This window comes from Simochromis diagramma, unplaced genomic scaffold, assembly GCF_900408965.1.
Source record: "Simochromis diagramma unplaced genomic scaffold, fSimDia1.1 OVJJ01000343.1, whole genome shotgun sequence".
Taxonomy (NCBI): Eukaryota; Metazoa; Chordata; class Actinopteri; order Cichliformes; family Cichlidae; genus Simochromis; species Simochromis diagramma.
The window spans coordinates 1,096,884-1,118,682 of record NW_024386831.1 but is presented as its reverse complement, the minus strand read 5'-3'; the positions used below and the strand labels follow the sequence as shown (position 1 = coordinate 1,118,682).

Sequence of the window (21,799 nt, the reverse complement as noted above, 5' to 3'; positions counted from 1 at the left end):
ATACACGCACTTTATACTTATTCAGGATTGAGATCAATCAGCTTAGCATGGGGATGAACAGTAATTTCACAGATTAGCATCTGCCACCATCATATAATTCCCCTTGCCTTTTTTTTAATCTATATTAAGTAAACATGGTTCTTAAACACAGGTTCAAACACTGGCTGCTGTAGCTGCATCTGTCAATATACAGACTCCTGGGCTTACTGGACAGGCAGGTTGTCACTTTCTCCATGACCAGGCTCGTGACCGTTGGTTGACTTTCAGAATGGATTGTTTCCTGCCAGCTTGAGAGCATCTAATATTTCCAGTCTTTCACATTTCTAAAACCGTTTTTGATTCAGTCTCAGGGGGCCTTTGGACTCCTCCTGGGAGAAAATGGTCTGTATGGCATTTGGGTTTTAGTCATTCTTTGTGACTCTTAGAGAACTTCCAAATGAGCGTCTGCTGTATTCTCTGCTCCTTTCTCGATGCATTTAGTTGACATTGTCCATGAGCATTTTGCCTCTTTTTTTACTTGCCATCAGGGAAGATGTGCAGACTAATATCACTTTCCTTGTTTTTATGGAATGGAATTACAATCTAAGGTAGCAGAGTGTACAGGTTTTTCAAATTTAAAAATCTCCTGGGGTCAGAAATAATAACCATAGCTCAGGAGTATAATCAACATTTTGCAAGTCAAAATACATATAAAATGATTCAGAATTGCAAGACAGAACTACACTCACCAGCCAATTCATTAGCTACACCTTGCTAGTGCTGGGTTGAACGCCATTTTGCCTTTAGAGCTGCTTTAATTCTTCATGGCATAGATTCAACAAGGTGCTGGAAACATTCCTCAAAGATTTTGGTCCATATTGGCATGATAGTATCAAACAGTTGCTGCAGATTTGTTGTCTGCACATCCATGATGAGACTCTTCCATTCCACCACATCTTAAAGGTGATCTACTGGACTCAGATCTGGTGGCTATGGAGGCCAAACTCATTATATCCAAGAAACCACTTTTAAAATATCTGTCACATGGCACATTATCCTGCTAAAGCAGCCATCAGAAGATGGGTGCAGTGTGTTCGTTATATATATATATATATATATATATATATATATATATTAGGGGTGCAACGATATTCGTATCGATATTGAACCGTTCGATACAGTGCTTTCGGTTCGGTACGCATATGTATCGAACAATACAACATTTGTAATTTATTTTATCAACTTTCCTTCTGACGATGCTGTCTGTGTTGAGCGCTCAGTGAATCTGCGTTCGACTACTCCGCCTAGGCTGCACTGTCGAGCGCAGATCCACTGAGCGCTCAACACAGACAGCATCGTCAGAAGGAAGAGCGCAGGGCAAGCTAGCAAGACAGAAGTTAAGCTCTCTTTGCAACATGGACCTCCCCCACTCTCATTCAGATCTGGCGTTTGGAATTATTTTGGTTTTCATGTGACGTATGACCCTGAAGGTAAGCGAGTCATGGACTAAAGTAAAACAGTATGTTGGATGTGCCATGCAATGCTCAATTACATGGGTGGGAACTAGTGTGTTAGCGCAGTTAGCTCGTTAACGTGTTGGCCGTCTAGCCCCATGCAGGGGGCGATCGGCGGTAGCTCGTTAACGGAGATTTGCCGTGTTGTGGCGTTAAGGTCATTTCAACGAGATTAACCTGAAAGCACTAGTGGGAACACAACGAATATGACTGCACATTTACGCCGACATCATCCTAGTGCAAAGACAAAAATAACAAGCATGCTACTAACTTTAGCCGAGTCATTTAGACAGCTGTTAGCACATGATTCTCCTTATGCTGCTGAGAATATAGCCCAGAAGAAGCGGATAGTATAGCTTTTATTTTGGAAAGAGCCATTTCTCTGTAATAAACTCTCTTTTCCAAAGATGAGTGATTCCTCAATCAGATACAGGGCTCGCAATATTGCTAGCCCGACGTCCCGAAGCTAGCGATTTTTTTCAGTCGGGCTACCAAAATCTATCTCTTCCCTGCCCGTCGGGCTATTGTAGGAAAAATATATGTCAATGCTTTTGCATTCTTTCAGAAATGTAGCTGGGTAATTATGTCATTGGCATCGGTGAGCCACTGTCAATATGTGACATATTGAAGTCGCGTTTGAATTTGCGCTTGTTTTTTTGCTTTCACTTTGCAATCGCGTGAACTGTGTATAGAGAGCGACAGCACTGATCTGTGAGTGATGATAATTTGTGCACCAATTCCTCTGACATCGTCTTATTAATTGTTAGCTTACTATGCAAACATGACAAGTGAAATCTCCCGCAGCTTAAACATGTGAGAGGTTGATCACACAGAGGATCGCTGAGCTTATGTGAGTGAGTGTGTAAAAGCATTTCAGTTCTGCTGAGCCAAATAAGACAGGTCAGGGTGAAGAAGTGACAGCCAAAGAAAAGCTTACCACAAAACGGAGAAGTTATGACAAATCAGACTATAAGGCAAAAAGAAAGTGCAGCTTTATGGTTTCATGGACAAAAGAATTTCTGTGGCTGCAATATGATGAGCTAAATAACCAGGGCTGCACATAAGTGGTCCGCAGGTGCGCATTCGCTGTCAAAATAAAAAACACGCACAAGGGTTAGGGTTAAATTTAAAAACTGTACTTTTGAGTTAAAATATATATTTATAATTTTAATAAATGACAAATTAAAAATGCATGAACATTTTTTTGTATCGAAAAAATATCGAACCGTGACACCAAAGTATCGAACCGAACCGTGAATTTTGTGTATCGTTGCACCCCTAAAAAAAATATATATATATAGCAGATATCACTATCTGCAATAAAAATCTATCAGGGGCGCATACAAGGACTTCGGTTTCCCCCTCGTTGAGTTGGAGGAAATTTGCAGCCATCCAACGTTTGATCAAATCTAAGCAATCATTCAGACGCTGAAGCTTAGATAAATCCTCGGGGATAAAAGAAACGTACAACTGAATATCATCAGCATAACAGTGATAAGAAATGAAGAAGAGCCCATTATATGCTGGAGGGGAGAAGATATATTAAAAACAATAAAAGCCCCAAAACTGACCCTTGAGGGACACCATAAGTAAGGGAAGTAGAGGATGACCTAAAATTGGAGACTGCCACAGAAAAAGGATTGGTGATGGAGATAAGAGGAGAACCACTCTAATGCAGTTCCAGATACACCAACCCAATTTTTCAGCCTTTCAATGAGGATGTGATGGTCAACTGTGTCGAAAGCTGATGTGAGGTCCAACATGAGTAGAACAGAGCATTTTTCTGCATCATTATTCATCAAGATATCACTTGAGACCCTAAGAAGAGCTGTCTCTGTGCAGTGAAATCAACGAAAACCGGACTGAAACTTATCGTAAATGCCATGTTTATCTAGAGCTGCCATAAGTTGCTTAGCCACAACCTTTTCTAGAAGCTTAGCAGTTAACGGTAATTTAGAAATAGGTCTGTAGCTGCTCCAAAGAGAGGGGTCTAGCTGAGGTTTTTTTAAAAGTGGGAGAATAGCAGCGTTTTTAAAATAAACCAGAACTATACCAGATGCCAGTGAAGAGTTGATTAAAGTGAGCACACATGGGCCAATAGACTGGAAGACATTTTTGAATAATGATGCAGGTATAATGTCAAGTGAACAGGAGGATGCTTTTACTGAATTCACTAATTTCACTAGCTCAGGTAGTGAAACAGGAGAGAAAGTATCCAAGATAATGGGCCGAGATGGGGTAGAGATCGAGATAACAGGTGCTGAGTGTGTAAAATTCATTCTCACGTTATGAATTTTTGCAAGCAGAAAAGAGAGAAAAATTTCACAGTCCTCGTTAGAAAAAATAGGGGCCGCAGGCACAGCAGGAGTAACAATATCACTAATGGTGTTGAATAGCACCTTAGGATTGCCTCTGTTCTTTGTAACCAAGTGTGAGAAATGGGCAGCCCTCGCATCTCTGATCGCATTATTAAAAGAAGCTAAAAGGTCCTTAAGATAGAGGAGGTGAACATTTAGTTGAGTTTTCCTCCACCTGCGCTCCGCTTTACGACAATCACGTTTTAGACAACGAATACTGTCATTTAGCCAAGGAGGAGATTTGGAGGCAGAAACACTCCTCGTCTTAACCGGACAAATTTCATCTAAAATAGAAAGGCAATAATTATTAAAAAGACTGGTTGAGAAATCAACACCATTTTGAGGAAATAGCTGTAAGTTAAAAGCATCCACAAATTTCTCCGCTGTGGAGGAGTTTAAGATGCGAGAGCTAACCATCCGTCTAACGGGGGACAAAGGCTCATTAAAAGACAAGTTAAAAACAATAACATAGTGATCAGAAATAAAAATGTCTTCAGCGCAAATAAAATCAATATTTAAACCGAAAGAAAAAACAAGGTCCAGTGTGTGACCTTTGCTGTGTGTAGGACCGGACACATGCTGAGTCAAATGCAAAGAATGAAACAAAGGCCCAGACGAAAGACTAGAGGGGACCAAGCTTTTGCAATTGCCGCACCCAAACTCTGGAATAATCTTCCTATCGATGTCCGCATGTCAGATTCCATTCAATCGTTTAAATCACGCTTAAAAACTCACCTGTTCCATCTAGCTTTTGAAGCAAATTAGTTTGGACTTTCACCCGGTCTGCAGTTGTGCTTGTAACTGTAACTATAACTGTTGTTAATTGTCTTTAACTGTTTTTGTTGCCTTTGTTGTAATCTCCTTTGCTACCTTGTGTGAAGCACTTTGATGGACACTGTCCTTTTTAAATGTGCTATACAAATAAAAGATTGATTGATTGATTGATTGATACATGCCCAAAACCAATAAGTTGCTGCCATGTGATTGGCAGATTGGATATTTGCATTAATGAGCAGGTGAACGGGTTCTAGATATGTTTTACTGTGGTTTTTAGCATTTGCCTTAGCAGAAGAGGACACTTAAACAGCTAAAATCCTCTGATGTGTTTACACTATATTTCTTAGTTAAATGACTGTCATCTCATTGATGTTATTCAAATCTCAAGTCATGCATCTCTAAAGTCTACCTTACTTTTCTGACAAAACCCTGGCTTGAACAAAAAGGCGTCTCTATTTGTTTTAAACCATAGAACGTCATTGTGTGTGTTGTCTCAGAGTGATTTCAGAGGGGACAGTCATATGCCGGACAGGGAGGTCACTGGATCCCACGGCGTCTGGAGGAAGACTGAGTAGGTCATTACTGTGGAGGTTGAGGCTGCCAGAAACACTTGTTCCGAACCCACAGATGAAAGCCAACCCAGTAATGATAAACAAATTAGGCTAGGGTACACGGAGATGGAACCTGCAGATGTGGTTGCTGTCCGCTTCCAGACATGAAAGCTGCTGTGTCGTCCAGATTGAATTACATTACTCGTTTACACGGCAGCGCCCTTTTCATTGGGGAGGCAGACACAAGATCCACTTTATGAGCTCTGTCCTGTACATTGAGAGCAGATGCTATGCAATGTGAACTTTACACACCTCAGTGATTCCTTAAGCCCTCGATCAGCAGACTGCTCAGATTTCTGCTGCAGCTTGCATCCACGATCAGTCCTATGGTGTGAAAACAGGTGCTTGAATCATCCTTGTGATTGTCCACTAACACTAAATTGCCAGTGAAAACAAAAGTTACATAAATAAAGAAAAGTAAAGAAAATTACGGTCTCACACAGGAGTCAAACCCTAGTTTCTAAATGATGTCAGTAATAGGAAATTCTATCTTAAAAAAAACCCAAATTGTTACACCACTTTGTCAGCCTCGCTGGCGTCAAGAATCATTAGTATTACTCCTATGCTAAAGCTTTAGTAGAAGTTGCACATCAGTTGGTGTCCCCGCCCCTTATCCCCCTTAAAATCCTAACTTGAAGATGCAGAATTTGCTTCCTATTAATATGGATGTCATTCATGAAGGTAATACCCAAGCAAATAGCAATTTTATTATGATCTGTGCTGCAATTGTAAGACCTGGCATTCGAATCCTTCCTAAAACCCTCTCCCCACTCCCTACTGACATTGTCGTGATGTTACTGCTTTCTCACTGCAGTCATGCAATTTATTCCATAAAAAGCTCTTAATGTTTTGCTTTTTCCCCCCCTTGTTTTGTAGTGTATTGCATTTATAAAATGAGGTTGCTGTTGTAAAGTGTGTGACTTTGGGTTATCCTTTAAGTGTGTGAGCTCTCATAAAAAGAAAAGAATTTGTGGGATTAAAATATAATTACATTTTATCATAAGAATCAAGAATCGCACTAACTGTACCATGACATAAAAAATATGGCAAAAAATATGGAATATGGAAATTGAGGCACTAGTGGCTAACACTGTATTTTAAGCGAAAGCATAATTCTGGCAACCACTACCAATCAGCAATCAGAAAACAAAAATAAAAATAATGATGAGGAAAATGCAAATAGTTCATCCAATCTGGGAATCACATCAGCTTTAAGTAAATCATGCTAGCTCACAGCATGTGACAATCCCACCACCTCCTAACAAGAGCATGTTGCTGTCATTAGAAGGACTACATTGTGTGATTATTTCACCAAGTGTCTGAATAAAATTTGACCAACTAATTTAGTTTGTGTGGCTATTTCTGTGTGTATAGATTAATAAAATGATTAGGTTCCATTCAGTAATCCAAATCAAGTGAGTAAACTTTGGAAATAAATCAAGAGAGAATACATACACATAATTCGGTAGTAGAAGTCATGAGCCGAATCCGACAGGCATTGGCCATTGCATGAACTCCTCTGGGGAGTTAGCTTGCAGCACATGTTCAAATTGAATGTTCTGGGTCTTATTATGCTGCAGCGAGATTCAAATCCACAACTGCGATGTTTTTGTTAAGGAAGAAAGCTAAATGTTGTAAAATATGTGAATGAAGTTATTACCAGGCTGGATAGCAGACTGTTAGCAAGCTAGCAGCTAAAGAAACCTGGCTACCTTTCCAATATGGCGGCTGATACAAGGTCAAATATCAAGATTATGTGTTTTTGCCTAAGAAAATTTGGTTAACAGCATTTATTTTTTCTGTTAATATTTTTTATATGGGCCAGCCTGTATCTTTATGATGTTAAGACTGCTAGATGAGCTGTTAGTGACACTGAGTTACTCATGACTATGCTTTCTGTGTTTTTTCCCTCCCCTTTTGGTATCCTGTTCCTGCTGGATGAACCACTTCATGATAATCCTCATCTGATGACTCCGCTGCGCTATCCTGCCTGGTAGATTCTCCTTGCTGCAGGTGTATGCTTCTGCCAGCTGGATGCTGTTACTGGATAGTACACCGTTCCAATGGAGCGGTAGGAACAAATTGAAACACACTAAAAGAAAAGGGTTATTGTTTAAAATTGTGTTTTAATAAATGTGTTAATGTTAATTAAGTGTTCATTGTGTGCTGGAGGTGCTACTGGTCCTATGGTGGAGCAGCTACTACCTCTCCTTTAAGAAACTTGCCTCTGATGGGATACAGATATTTGGGACACATTTCAATTCTTGTAAGGGTTTAAAAAATACACAAACTTGGAAGAGTTGACTGGATTTGTACAAAATGAGATGGCTGGCAATGGAAAGATGCAATTCGATTGTTACATGTTTAACCCTTTAAAGCCGGTCGGAGCAGGCACGCTCTGTTTTGCGTAACTATTTTTAAATCCCTGTAGAACCGGGAACCGCGTAAGCTAGCGCAATAATTTTTTTTGTATATGAAACCAGAGTTGTACTTACATCTTATGCCATCAGCTTGTCCTAGGTCACGGTTTCCTTCCACATATAGCTTTGCAAAAATTGCATAAAAAGCGCTTGCAGTAACAAAAACATAATATTCCAGAAACACGCTTTGCCGATCCGATCAGCTGTTCGTATTCCAGATGTATTTAATTTTCAATTAAGATGGCAGAGCTGGGACTTCCGGGTATGGCGGCGGAGCGAGTGGAAGCATAGTTGAGAGCTCTTGGCGACGGTCCAGTATTCCCCCATTTTTTCAACACAGATAACATTAAGTCTTGATAAATATTAATGGGGAAAACTAAAAAGATAAAAACCACAGAAAGGAAAACGGACGAAGAGAGTGAGGAAATGGCGACAGGAGACGGGAATGAAGTAACCCAGATCACGATGGCCGCCCTCCAAGCTAGCATAGAGGCTATCCGAGAAGAAATCATGACAAGACACACGGATATGAAAAAACACTTCAGCGATGCTTTGGAGACGGTGAGGGGCGACATGAAGCACGAATTTGGGAACTTTAAAGAGGAGATGAATAAGAAGTTGGACGAGGTAGGGGCCAACGTGAAAAACATAGAGAAGAGAGTAGAAGAAATAGAGCAAAGAGTGGGGGAGGTGGAGGAGTGGAACACGAGTGCTAGAGAGGTACTCCTTCAGACTGTAGAGGAACAACAACGTATGTTGGCTAAACTAACTGATCTAGAAGCTCGGTCTCGGAGGAATAACCTTCGTATATTTGGAATACCGGAGGGCCAGGAATCTGATAACCCGACAAAATATGTGGAGAAGCTCTTCAAAACTGAACTAGATCTGCAGGACCTGGAGTTGGGGATACAACGCTGTCATAGATCACTTGGTCAGAGGCCTCCCTCACATGCACCTCCCAGATCCATGATTGTCGGCTTCCTCGAATATAGCATCAAAGAGCAAGTGTTGAAAAAAGCATGGATGAAGAAGGATATACGCATAGATGGACGTCGGATTTATGTGGATCACGACTACCCGGCAGAAATCATCCAGAAACGAAAGGAATACGCCCGGCTGCGGAAAATGTTAAAGGAACATGATATTCGATTCCAGACACAGGCTCCAGCGAGGCTTCGGGTCTTCTACAAAGAAGGCCCGATTACTTATGAGAGCGCGTCATCGGCAAAGCTAGATCTGGAGAAGAAAGGATTGCTAAAAAAAGAAGAAGATGGTGGATCGGAGGAAATCCCCACCCACCGCCCAGCTCTAGGGATTAACGGGACTCAAGCAAGGCTAGAGGACAGCTCGTGGAAGGTCAGCGGACGGGACGAAGGACGGAGAAGAGCTGTGGATGTTAAATGGGCGCGGGAAAAACTCAAGAGATTTCATCATTCATCTCATCTGAAAGACTAAACTAGTTGAGAGGCTCCTTGTGAGTAAACACTCCGTTTATGGTTGTTAAATAGAGTAAAGGAAAAACTTTATGGATAATTAAAGATAGAGGTCCTTAATATTATTATAGTTCAACAAGAATATTAGGATAGTTATCCTGTTAATTTATTAGTAGACAGCTGTGGGTTGATAGAGTTTTAGCAAAGGACCACCGAACTGAGATGAGTGAAGCGCGCTGTCGCCACCTATTGGGAGTTGTGAAGGAACCGGAACGGACACCATACTCCCACGAGGGGCCCTCCGCATGGAGAATCCCCCTCGCCGATTTAGAAGTTAGTTTCATACTTCTTATTTGGAAGTCATATGTAGTTTGTAAGTTCAATTGTTGTTTTTTAAGGCACAGGTTGTTTTTTTCAGGACTGATTGCTCGGGGCAGGGAGAGTTTATCTCATAGATGGTATCTTAGGAGAAAACCATGTCATTTCAGGAATATAGGATAATATCATTGAATGTTAATGGTCTTCAAAACCCCATTAAGAGGAAAAAGATAGCAACTAAAATGAGAAGGGAAAGGCATGATATAGTGTTTTGGCAGGAGACCCATTTAAACAATATGGAACATGAGCAGTTAAAAACCCTGGGGTTCAAACATGTATACTACTCATCATACAGACAAAAGTGTGCAAGGGGGGTTACAGTACTGATCGCTAATAAAATAAATTTTCAATTAATTCAACAAATAAAGGATAGAAAAGGACGATACGTTATGGTAATAGGTCAAATTGATCATAAACTAGTGACTCTGTTAAATGTTTACAGGCCACCAGATAATGATCAGGAATTTATTAAGAAACTATTTAATCTGATCGCGGAACACACCAAGGGAACCCTTATCTGTGGTGGGGATTGGAATATACAATTAGAGCCCCACTTAGATTCCAACAACAAAACTAAAAGGACGACTCCCGAGACCAAATCAGTTAAAAGGCTTCTTGTAGAAGGAAATATGATAGACGTTTGGAGGGAACTACATCCCAAGGAAAGAGCCTATACGTTTTTCTCATACCCCCATAAAGTACACTCCAGATTGGATTATTTTTTTATGTTTAACACTGATAGACATAGAATTCTTAGATGTAACCTAGGAGTAAAAGATGTATCAGACCATGCAGGTGTTTACTTGTCTATACATTTGGAGACTGAAATAAAGCAGAATAGCTGGCTGAATACGAGTTTGTTAAATGATACCAAGTGTATACAATTTGTAAGAAATGAGTTTAAAAACTACTGTGAACAAAATGATAATCAAGAGGTGTCCCCAAGTGTTACATGGGATGCATCCAAAGCGGTAATGAGAGGAAAATTGATTATGTGGTCCTCGTACAAAAAGAAAGAGAAACAAAGGCAAATTAATGAGTTACTACTTACATTAAAGAATTTAGAGACTAAACACGCCACTGTTGAAGACTCTCAAACATTGGAAGAGATAAATTTAACAAAACGTAAATTAAATGATATATATGACAGACAAGAAGAACTAAAAGCCAGATTTGTTAAGCAAAAGTATTATGATTACGGCCCTAGGGCAAAGAAACTATTAGCCTGGAGAATTAAAAAACAACAAGAAGAAAGAGGAATTTATAGTATAAAAGATGATGAGACACAAAAAATGTGTTACACTGCTAAAGAAATACAAAACTCATTTGAAAACTATTATAAAAACTTATATTCAGAGACACAAAAGGCTGACCCTCTAAACATTCAGAAATTTTTGCACTCTTTGGATTTACCTAATATTGGACGGGAACAAAACAAAAGGCTAATGCAACAAATTACTAAACAAGAACTGGACAAAGTCATTGGGAAAACAAAAACAAATAAGATACCGGGTATGGACGGATTTACATCAGAATATTATAAAACTTTTAGTGAATTATTATCACCACTATTATTAAAATGTTTTAACTATGTGTTGGAGGGAGGGGAGTCACCAGCATCTTGGAGACAGGCAATCATTTCAGTAATTCCAAAGGTGGGCAAGGACAAAAGGGAATGCAGTTCATATCGACCAATTTCAATCCTGAATATGGATTATAGATTATTCACCTCAATAGTAGCAGAAAGGCTTAAAAATACTATACCAGAAATTATTGACGAAGATCAGACAGGATTTCTCAAAAACAGACAGATACAAGACAGTATAAGACGTGCCTTACATTTAATGGATTATATGAATAAATCCCAAACGGAATCAATTGCATTAAGCCTTGATGCAGAAAAGGCGTTTGACTCCGTCCAGTGGGATTATTTATTTTTGGTTATGGAGCGGTTTGGTTTCGGAGACCCTTTTATTCAACTGATTAAAAATTTATATTATTTACCTTCAGCAAGAATAAAAATAAATGGGAGCTTAACTGGAGTAGTGGACTTGCAGAGGGGATGTCGGCAGGGATGTCCGCTTAGCCCATCCCTGTTTGCCTTATTTATTGAACCACTGGCGCAAGCTATTAGAGAGGATGAACTAATTAAAGGGATATGGATACTAGTGATGGGTCGTTCGCGAACGAAATGGCTCTTAGAGCCGGCTCCTTATCGCTAGCCGTCACGTGGGTTTTTTTTTTTCTTTCTCTCTCTCTCGCACTTTTTTCCCGCTTCACTCTGCACGCGAGCCTTGTGCTTTACGCTGGGCAGAGGGGGGAGGGGCGGTAGTTATACTCAGTAGCACAGGAACAGAGCCAGAGGGAGAGAGAGAGAAAGAGAGCCAGGGACAACAATGTCACATTAGAAAGGTAAAGTAATCATCCACAACTATTTTCGGTTGCAGATGATAAAGGATTCAGAAAGTTTATTCATGCGGGTCCATATGACAGAGAATATGCATGTTCTTTTTGTTTTCATATTATAATTTATATTTAATTGTGTTGTGGTTTGCAGTGTTTTGTGTTGTTTTCACTTTAAATTTGTAAAAGGAAACAGCTGAAAATTTAAATAGTTAAAAGTTGAAATGTGAATAGTTGATTTTTGTATTATATGATTTATTTATTACATTTTATGTGGAGTGAATAAATAAAAGTATATTTACGGTGGTCCCTAGAGACAAAGCACATACAAACTTCAAATCACGTACGAACTCTGAAGCATGTACAAACTCCAAAACACGTAAAAACTCCAAAACACGTACAAAAGACAACAGAAGTGCTCCAGGATGCTGGGCGCAGTGTTGAGCTTTTGTTATCTTGTGGCTACACAAGCCAGCAAGTACCAACGACCGGATTTGGTGTGTGGTAGTAACAGGTAAATGAACTTTTTTAAAAATTATTTGAATATGTATGAGTGCCTGTGTATAAATACACAAACAATACACACATGCTTTCAGTTGTGTAATTTAAGTGATCTAGTAGCTCTGCTTTGGAAGTTCAGTTCATGTGTTTTGGAGTTTGTACGTGTTTTGTCTCTAGGGGCCACTGCATATATTTATATATAAACATATATAAATAAAACCACTTTTTTTACGTTAGTAATTCCTTTTGTGCATAATTTTATATTATTGTTAATATTAAATTAATTAAAGCAACAAAACAACCTGAAGAGCCGGTTCGGAGCCGAAAGAGCCGGCTCTTTTTAGTGAGCCGAACCGAAAGAGCCGGATCTCTAAAAAGAGCCGGAAATCCCATCACTAATGGATACAGAATATGGAATACAAAATGGGATTATATGCAGACGATGTTTTGCTGACCCTCACAGACCCAGAAAGAAGCTTACCTAAGTTATGGTTAAAAATGGAAATGTTTGGAGAACTTTCTGGATATAAAATAAACATACAAAAAACACAGGTGATCACATATAATTACGCTCCCACAATAAAGATCAAAAGTACGTCTAAATTTAATTGGAATAATAAAATAATAAAATATCTAGGTATTAAGATTCCTAAAACATTGACAGAACTCTATGAAATAAACTATTTACCAATTACAAGGGAATTGAAAGAAAACATTCAAAGGTGGAATCTACTGCCACTTGATCTGTATAATAGGATTGACCTGATCAAAATGAATATACTTCCACCACTGCTTTTCCTTTTTCAATCTATACCGATACACGTACCAGCTAAACAATTTGCGTTATGGAACAGAATGATTTCGGGATTTATATGGAAAGGCCGTAAACCAAGAGTTAGATATATAACATTGCAACTACCTAAGGAAAGAGGTGGACTCTCCCTCCCAAACTTAGAAAGTTATTTTAAAGCAGCACAATTAAGATATTTAATTTATTGGTGTGATCCAACGTATGAAGCAAAATGGAAATATTTAGATGTGACACAATTAAAATTACCACTACAGACAATATTAGGAGATAAAAAATTATATTTGGAACAGAAAAATAATCTAAATGAATGGACTAAAACTCCTCTAAAGATATGGTTTGATGAATGTGAAAGTCTTAAATTAGGAGCTGGTCTTAAACAACTCAGATGGGTCACACATGATAAGGAATTTATCCCTGCACAGATAGATAGACGTTATACAACTTGGTTAACAAAGGGGATTGGACCATTTTGTTCATTGTTAGGAAAAGAAGGATTACAAAGTTTTGAAAAATTAAGAGACACCTATGGTTTGGAAAACCAAGATTTTTTTCAGATATCTCCAAGTTAGGTCCTATTTCAATAGTAATATAAAAACTATAGAAGAACGTAATGAAGGCCTAGTCCCCGTTATAAAAGAAGCTTATAAAGGTCAGATTAAAAACAAATTGATTGCTAAACTTTATCAGAACTTACAATCACTTAAGGATCAATCAACCAATTATATTAAAATTAAATGGGAGACAGAGGCTAAAATCAACATATCAGAGGACAGTTGGTTAAATATATGCAGGACACAGATGGAAACTACTAGCTCGGGTTATTGGAGGGAATTCACGTGGAAAAATTTTATCAGGTTTTTTATAACACCTAAAATAAAATACAAACAAAAAGGTCAACTGACAGATGGACAATGCTGGAGAAACTGTGGGGAAAACATGGCAGATCATTTCCATATATTTTGGAAATGCCCAATAATCCTGTCCTACTGGAGTGAATTGGTCGAATCAATTTACTCGGTGACTGGACTCAAACTAAATTTGGATTTTTGTACTGTGTACTTGGGCGATATCCCATCAGCAGCCTCCTTAAAGGACAAATACTTGATAAACATCCTGTTGGGAGCTGACAAAAAAGCGCTTACCAGGAGATGGCTGGAGAAAGAGCCCCCAACAAAGAAAGATTGGATAGGAATAATGGAGGAAATATATAGGATGGAAAAACTTACTTTTTTTTTAACCTTAAAATGGACCAATTTCATAAAAACTGGAGGAAATGGGAGAGATTTGTTGAAGGTGGTAACGTGGGATGAGGTATTCATGCAACTACTGTAAGAAGGAAGGTCCGTTAAGGATATGTTCTTTATTTCTTTTTCTTTTTTTTAAAGGTAGTTTACCCTTCCATATATGATCAGGGATGGACTGTAAAGTGCTGACCGGACAGTAGTAAAAACCTAACGACATGGGACCTGTAAAGAGGTGGAGGGGAGCTCCCCCAGGCCGAGTAGATCTGTGTGGTTCACTATGCCATTATGTTACTGTTAGAGTGTAGTATCTTTGTTTGTTTGGATTTTTTTTTTTTTCTTTGGGGGGGTTGAGTTGTTTTTTGTTTTTGTTTTTTTGTGGAAAAAAATAAAAATGATGGGAACAAACGGTAACATATAAACCTAGCTTTTTGTGTTTGCATCCCTATGCGACATTATCACGGTGTGGTTTATAAATACGTTTTCTGTGATTTTCATTTAAAAATGAAATAAAGGGTTTAAAAAAAAAAAAAAAAAAGATGGCAGAGCTGTAATCATGCTCTAAAATTATATATTGTAATATGAAAATTGTAAAGTTACTTAACCTGTGAGTCCTTGGTAAAGACATTCTCTTCAAAGTGAACGCTGCAAAGATGAGATGCAAGTTTCAAGTACAGTACATTTCAAGTACATCCTTCTTATGTTAGCTAGCCACTAGTTCAGTCTCTGTGCTACACCATCACCTACAGGACAACTGCGGTTTCCTTCCACATAAAGCTTTGCAAAAATTGCATAAAATGCGCTTGCAGGAACAAAAACATAATATTCCAGAAACACGCTTTGCCGATCTGATCAGCTGTTCGTAACACTTCCCACATTGAAACAGACATCAGCGCGAACGATCGCATGTCCACCATTTCCTGCCCGAAACCGGAAGTGACGTCATTTTTCGCGGAAAATGTAGTTTTTTTACTTGTAGGCCTTAAGAACCTATACTGGTGTTTTTATAAGTCATGTTTGACTTTATGCTTTTCTGAATAGTTGCTGGGATGCTTAGAATTCGAATTGCACTGCTTAAAATAGTTTATTTTGATGCACATGCTGTTTTCTTTGCAAATTTGCATCATAGGATTGTTTTTCGTTTTTCCTGCAGTATATAAAAATTGGTGTATCTCAAAAATAAAACTATGAAGACACTCAAAATAAATTTCCTGTTGTTGGAAACAATTTTTTGCAACTTTTTTGTATTTAAAGTTTTGAGGGATAAGCCTCTTAAATTTCTCCAAGTAGAAATATATGTAAAAAAAACCCAAAAACGATTTTCAATTTTTTTTGTAGTTTATTGCACTTTTTTGCAATTAATGTAGTTACTATGAACTTAATGCATACATATTATTAAAGTATGGGCTATAACAGTTGTATTGATGTATAGCAACTTAAAATGCTCCCAAAAATGGCACTACAGCATGTAAAAATATAAAGTAAGCTCTGGCGGACTTGGTTCTATGGTAGGTCTTAAAGGGTTAAACAAATAATGAAAGGATAATGAAAGAAAGTTTAATGTGAAATTACTGAATTATATGAAATATTATGGCTTTGTCTGCCAGAGTGGTTTTCTTTAAACTACTTGGGACACTGCCTTTTAGTGATGTCACTAAAAGGCAGTTGTTGTGTTGTGTTGCCATAGTCTCCGGAGTTTACTTTTAAAGCTCACTTACAGAACTGACTTATACAGCTTAGTTAGAAAAGTCAAGCATCCAGACATTTGAAGGACTATTCACTCATTAAGGTGACATTTTCTATTTTAAAAGTTCTCAAAAAATTAAAATGAAAAAGGAAACAAGAAAAGTTACGACTGAGGCAGATAAGAAAGATCCAGGAGATCAAAGTAAGTAAAAAAAAAAATCCCCCAAATAACAGAATCTACATTTCTAACAATGTTGAGGCTCTGTGTATAAAATGATTCATTTTTAGAGGATTTAAATCCTGCTTTTGATTGAAACTATCCTAAGTGCAACATGTCTAATCAAAGAAAGGTTACTGGGGCACTTTGTCTTTTGGTAAAATAATGTGACAAGTTTATTCTTGGACTGAGCAGTGAAAACAGAGCAACAAGTGTCATCAGTATCTAGACTTAGTAGACCTAGTATGGACTCGCGTTGGTGTGTTTTTTATCAAAAGGATAAACTTATATTGTAAGCAATACTAATTTAAAATTCAATGGCATCAAAATCCTTCTAGTCCTGATGTCGAACGTTCTTTTTCACTAATGTGTTGTTGTTGTTGTTTATAGATTGTAAGAGCAGGATGGCTAAAAGAAAGGCCAGTCCTGAAAAAACGACCCCCATAAAAAGAAGGAGGGTCTCTGAGCAGGCTGGTCCTTCCACCAGCTCAGATGCTCATGTGGTCAGGGGAGTCAAGCGAAAGGTCCAACAAGATGAAGCGGGGACAGCCAATACAGCAAAGAAGCGTAAACTTCTTGACCATGTGAGCGGTGACAAGGGGCAGGCATCTTCCTGGTTGGACACTGGTAAAGGTAGGCTAATTAGTTGAGTGAGGGGTAGATTAAGTGTACATCTGGTTGCTAGTTTGAAGATATTAGTGTTTGGGAGATATTTGTGTCTATTATCTAATAAGCTGACGTGCTTTTGGTGTTTTCCACATCTGCAGACTGCAGCATAGAGATTTCAGAGAGCTGCAGTAAAAACAAAAAGGCTGGCAAAAGGAAAGCTGCGGGAGACACCAGGAACCCACCTAAGAAAAAGAAAGTGGACCAGGACAAAACCAAAACTGTTGCCAAAAAGTCAGTGGCTGAACAGAAACGTAAGTAGCAAGCAGCTTGGCTTTTATATTCAGGTGAAGAGCAAAATGAACATTTAGGGTACAGCAGAGAGTAATTTGTGTGACAGCTGTAGTAAAACCCAATTTGTGTTTGTCTGTTTAGGTGACTTCCAAGCGAGATACGTGGAGGAGCAGCGGCTTGGAGAAGGAGGATGCGGAGCAGTGTTTGCTGGCTACCGCATAAAGGATCATTTACCAGTAAGTGTTCAGATGGTGATAGTAAGACAGGCTGTAACGCAGATAAGGGATAATATCGTAAGCTGAGACATATACTGTTTTACACCTTTAATTATGTCATACTGAGGAAATGCTCATCAATGCCCTGTGTCTTTTAGGTGGCCATCAAACACATCCCAAAGGGGAACGTGTACTGCAAAGTGAAGGTAAATGTGCAAGACTTGAATTGTTTTTACATTAGTGGATTGCATGCAGTGTTCACCTGTGGAACGTCTGTGCCTCATCATCCACTTTGTTGAAATATTTCAGGATGATAACGGGAAGAATCTGTCAGTGGAAGTTGCCATCATGCTGAAGCTTGCAGCTGAAGCAGATGGATCAGTGGAAACATCAGCCCCAGTGTCTCTGTTGGAGTGGTTTGACTTTGGCAGAGAGCTGATCCTGGTGATGGAGAGACCTGTCCCCGCTGTGGACCTGGATAAATACATAGAAGAAAATGGAGGATTTTTGCCAGAGGACAAGGCCAAGGCAAGTTGACTTGCCTTAGAAGAGTCTTAGACTCTACATTATTCAATCAAAGCACAGAGTGTTAGAGAAACATTAACCCATTGATTGATTATTGTCTTTTTCATCGTTTCCAGGTAGGGCTGGGCTATATCATACTGTTCACGGTAATACCGGTGTAATTTTGGGCAACGATAGGAAAATGAAATATCGCGATAGAATATGGGTAAAACGCGCATGCGCAGTGCCTATGTTTACATACGCACATGGCGGTGACGCAGAAAGAGAAGAGCAAAAGTGGATCGTTGAATGAAACGGATGAACCAGAATTGTTTTGTAAAAATGCTGCAACTTTAGTGGTGTGGAACTGGTTTAGCTTTTGTCCGTCAGATACACAACAAAGCACAATTTTTGGTAGCGCATGCTAGCAGGCCGTCGTTATTACCGTGTTGTTTGGAAAATACGGCACACTTAAAATCAATCCTTTGATTTTTCTGAAACTCGACAGTGCCCCTTATAATCCCGTGTGACTTATGTATGAATTCTGGTTGTGTTTACTGACCTCAAAATGATTTTATGTACACGGCGACTTTGCTAAGCTACGAAGCCGCACCGCGCGATTGATTGTCGGAGCATTACGGCTATCGTAGGCAGGCGCCTGACGGAGTGATACGTACTGCACCTCAACATTATATTACCGTATTGTGTGTGTATAACCTCTTTTTAAGTTTTGTGGATATTATACATGGTTATGCTGAGGATATGTCGGCCAATTTCCACTGGAAATGCCTTTTGGTTAAACTGTCAGCAAGGAATTTGCGCTTTTACATTTTTATATAACTTTAATGGACATAAAAAAACAGCTGCTTGTTTAAGTGAAAATACATTGATGGGGTTTTTTGCACTAATAAAGTTGTGGAGTTGTAAAGTATTTTGTCTAGTGTCAATTATATCGTCAGTTATATCGTTATCGCAACTTTTCAAATGTATATCGTGATAAATATTTTTGGTCATATCGCCCTGCTCTATTTCCAGGTCATTCTGAAGCAGCTGGTTGATGCTGCGAAGCACCTGGAGGATAGACACATCTTTCACCGGGACATCAAGAGTGAGAACATTCTAATTGAGACCGGCTCAGATGTACCACGTGTTCGTATCATCGACTTTGGACTGAGCTGCTTTGTTAAGGAGCGGTCGCAGTACCGCGTCTTCTATGGTAACATATTCTGCTCTTGCTCTTCACAGATGTCACAATTTTCGCCTTTTGTTTTAGAAGAAATTGCAATTGTGTCTGTTTATTAGGTACAGAAATTTACTCCCCTCCCGAGTGGTACAGGCGCAGTTGCTACAGGTGTGGACCCACCACGGTATGGCAAATGGGAGTGGTTCTGTACGAAGCGCTTCATGCGGGGGACTTTAACACCACGAGCTTCCTCAAAAAGCGCCTGAAGTTCAAAAGACGTCATCCAGGGAAATAAATCTCCAAAAGTCACCAACTTGGAGTGTTTCAGTTTGCCATCTTAGGGAGAAATCAACACACATGGGTGTATGTCCTTTGTTGCTGAGATTTATTGATAAAAACAGTACAAAAAACCAACCATTTGTACACATATTTACGGGCTTTGTGCCTTCAGAACTGCCTTAATTTTCAGCAAGATGATGGAAAGATTCCTTAGACTTTGACATGATAGCATTACACAGTTGCAGTAGATTTGTCAGCGAATATCCATGATGCACATTTCCCATCTAAGGTGCTCTACTGGATTGAGATCTGGTGACTGTGGAGTCCATTTGAGTACTGTGAACAAGGAATGGGAATGGATAAGAATTTAGTAATTCTGATTCTATTATTGATATCACTTACTGATTCGATTCCTCATTGATTCACTTTGACAATGACCACCATTGCTAAGCTGCATACGAAAGACATTACATTGATACAATGTTGTTGCATGTTTGTTGTGATCAGTGTTCGGATCTCTACTCAGAAAAAGTAATTATTACACACATTACACTGAATGCGTTTCCCTAAAAGTAATGCAGTATGTTAATTACACCAAGAAAAATTAATTCCTCCACTTTACCATCGCGGTGTTGTGCAATAAAAATAAAAGTTATGTCCATATCCACACTATATACTGCAATGCCATTTCCCTCCTCTGGCACACAACCTGAAATCGGATGGATAAACAAGCAGACTAGCAAATTCAAAAAATTGGATGCTGGGTACCCGTTTTCTACAAGAACCAGTTCACGATTTTTCTATGGTGCCAGTTAATATTACTTTTTATTTTTCGCATGTATCTTTTGACAGTCTAGTCTGGCCATGCATCTTGCGGGGGGTTACCAGGGTTCCATCTCTAAATGACTGCTGGTCAGCAAACCTGGGAAACCCACAGATAATTGGAACTATGGCACGAAACCGCTTCCAAGACATCATGCAACACCTACGCTTTGATGACAAGTCCACCCGCAGTGATCGAGCAAAGTTCGCTGCAATTTCCAGTGTGTGGGGATCATTTGTCACCAACTGCATCACGTGCTACAACCCTGGTCTACATATCACTGTTGATGAACAGCTTTTCCCATCAAAGACTCGGTGCTGTTTCCTGCAGTATATTGCAAGTAAACCTGACAAGTTTGGGACACAAACACACAAATGCAAGAACAATCATGCCACTGTGCGATGTGTTCACTGCAACAGATACACATGTGGTAAATGCAGACTACAGATACCATGGCAGTGCCAGGATTGTGAGTGATTGCTGAAAATGTTGAAATGTACTCACTCACTTTTTATTATTATTTGTAAATATGTGTACAAATGGTTGGTTTTTTTGTACTGTTTTTATCAATAAATCTCAGCAACAAAGGAAATACACCCATGTGTGTTGATTTCTCCCTAAGATGGCAAACTGAAACACTCCAAGTTGGTGACTTTTGGAGATTTATTTCCCTGGATGATTGAGAATGCATCAAGATCAGAATCAGAATCAGAATGGGGTTTATTGCCAAATGTTGAGCAGGTTTACAACATTAGGAAATTGCTGCGGTGCTTCAGTGCAAACATGGTGTCATAATGTAATGTAATCTAATGTAATCATATACTTTAAAGTAATCAAATAAAAGACAGTAAAAATCTGAAGACTTGAAGTAAACTTCCATTAAAATAAAACTTGTTTAATTCATCTTTGCTGAGGATACTGTGTTATTACTATTTCAAGGATTGTATTTTACCTACGATGTGTTTTGAAAAGTAAGCAAATTAAAAGGTAAATCAGGTTCAGGTATATACAAAAAAGTCACGCTGCCACTGCTCTGAACACTTGCATCTGTTGCCCTAACCCCCAACCAGTCTTGACAGATTTCCTGGTTCTAGCAGAGGTTGCAGCAGTTTTTCCTTCCCACTGTTGCTGATTGTTTGCTCATAGTGGGCTGTCTGATTGGTGGGATTCTTTCTCTAATATGGTGGAATCTCTACCTTACGATGTAAAGCGACGGATGTGATTTGATGCTATAGTTACGATTGAATTTATTTGTTAATGTCCGTTCAAGAAAGTTTGATATTTCTTAATATCCGTCTATGCTCAGTGTGAACTGTGAGCTGTTTGACTGATCACCTAATGTGTGACAAAAGAATGCGCTGTGATGCTAATGACAGTCTGCGCTCTCTTACCTGTCTGCAAAGGTTGGCCATAAAATTACTGCTGCAATTTATCGGAGATGTGCAGAAGCAGAGGCAATTTACCGGATTTAAAAATGATGTAATTCATGCAATATTGGTTAAGCTACTGTTAAGACATAACGTAATAATTTAACAAACTGTGTTTATTTATTTATTTCTATAAATAT

The 21,799-nt window shown here is 38.9% G+C and overlaps 1 protein-coding gene and 1 long non-coding RNA gene across 3 annotated transcripts; both read left to right on the top strand.

Moving 5' to 3' along the window:
- The first annotated feature begins 650 nt into the window (after positions 1-650).
- Positions 651-19,932, top strand: LOC120730864. The gene is made up of 2 exons (XR_005695225.1): positions 651-942; positions 19,699-19,932. It is a non-coding gene; the product is annotated as an uncharacterized LOC120730864 (long non-coding RNA).
- On the top strand, positions 7,192-19,440 carry LOC120730863 (serine/threonine-protein kinase pim-1-like). Of its 2 annotated transcripts, none has more exons than XM_040027432.1 (8): positions 7,192-7,309; positions 16,719-16,961; positions 17,096-17,248; positions 17,370-17,464; positions 17,602-17,649; positions 17,753-17,971; positions 18,983-19,163; positions 19,250-19,440. In XM_040027432.1, the coding sequence occupies exons 1-8, from the start codon at positions 7,273-7,275 to the stop codon at positions 19,423-19,425; spliced, it is 1,152 nt and encodes a 383-aa protein (XP_039883366.1). In that variant the 5' UTR covers positions 7,192-7,272; the 3' UTR covers positions 19,426-19,440. The 2 variants fall into 2 exon arrangements, with proteins under 2 accessions (XP_039883366.1, XP_039883365.1); XM_040027431.1 differs by lacking the exon at positions 7,192-7,309 and adding an exon at positions 15,942-16,313.
- Positions 19,933-21,799: the final 1,867 nt, after the last annotated feature.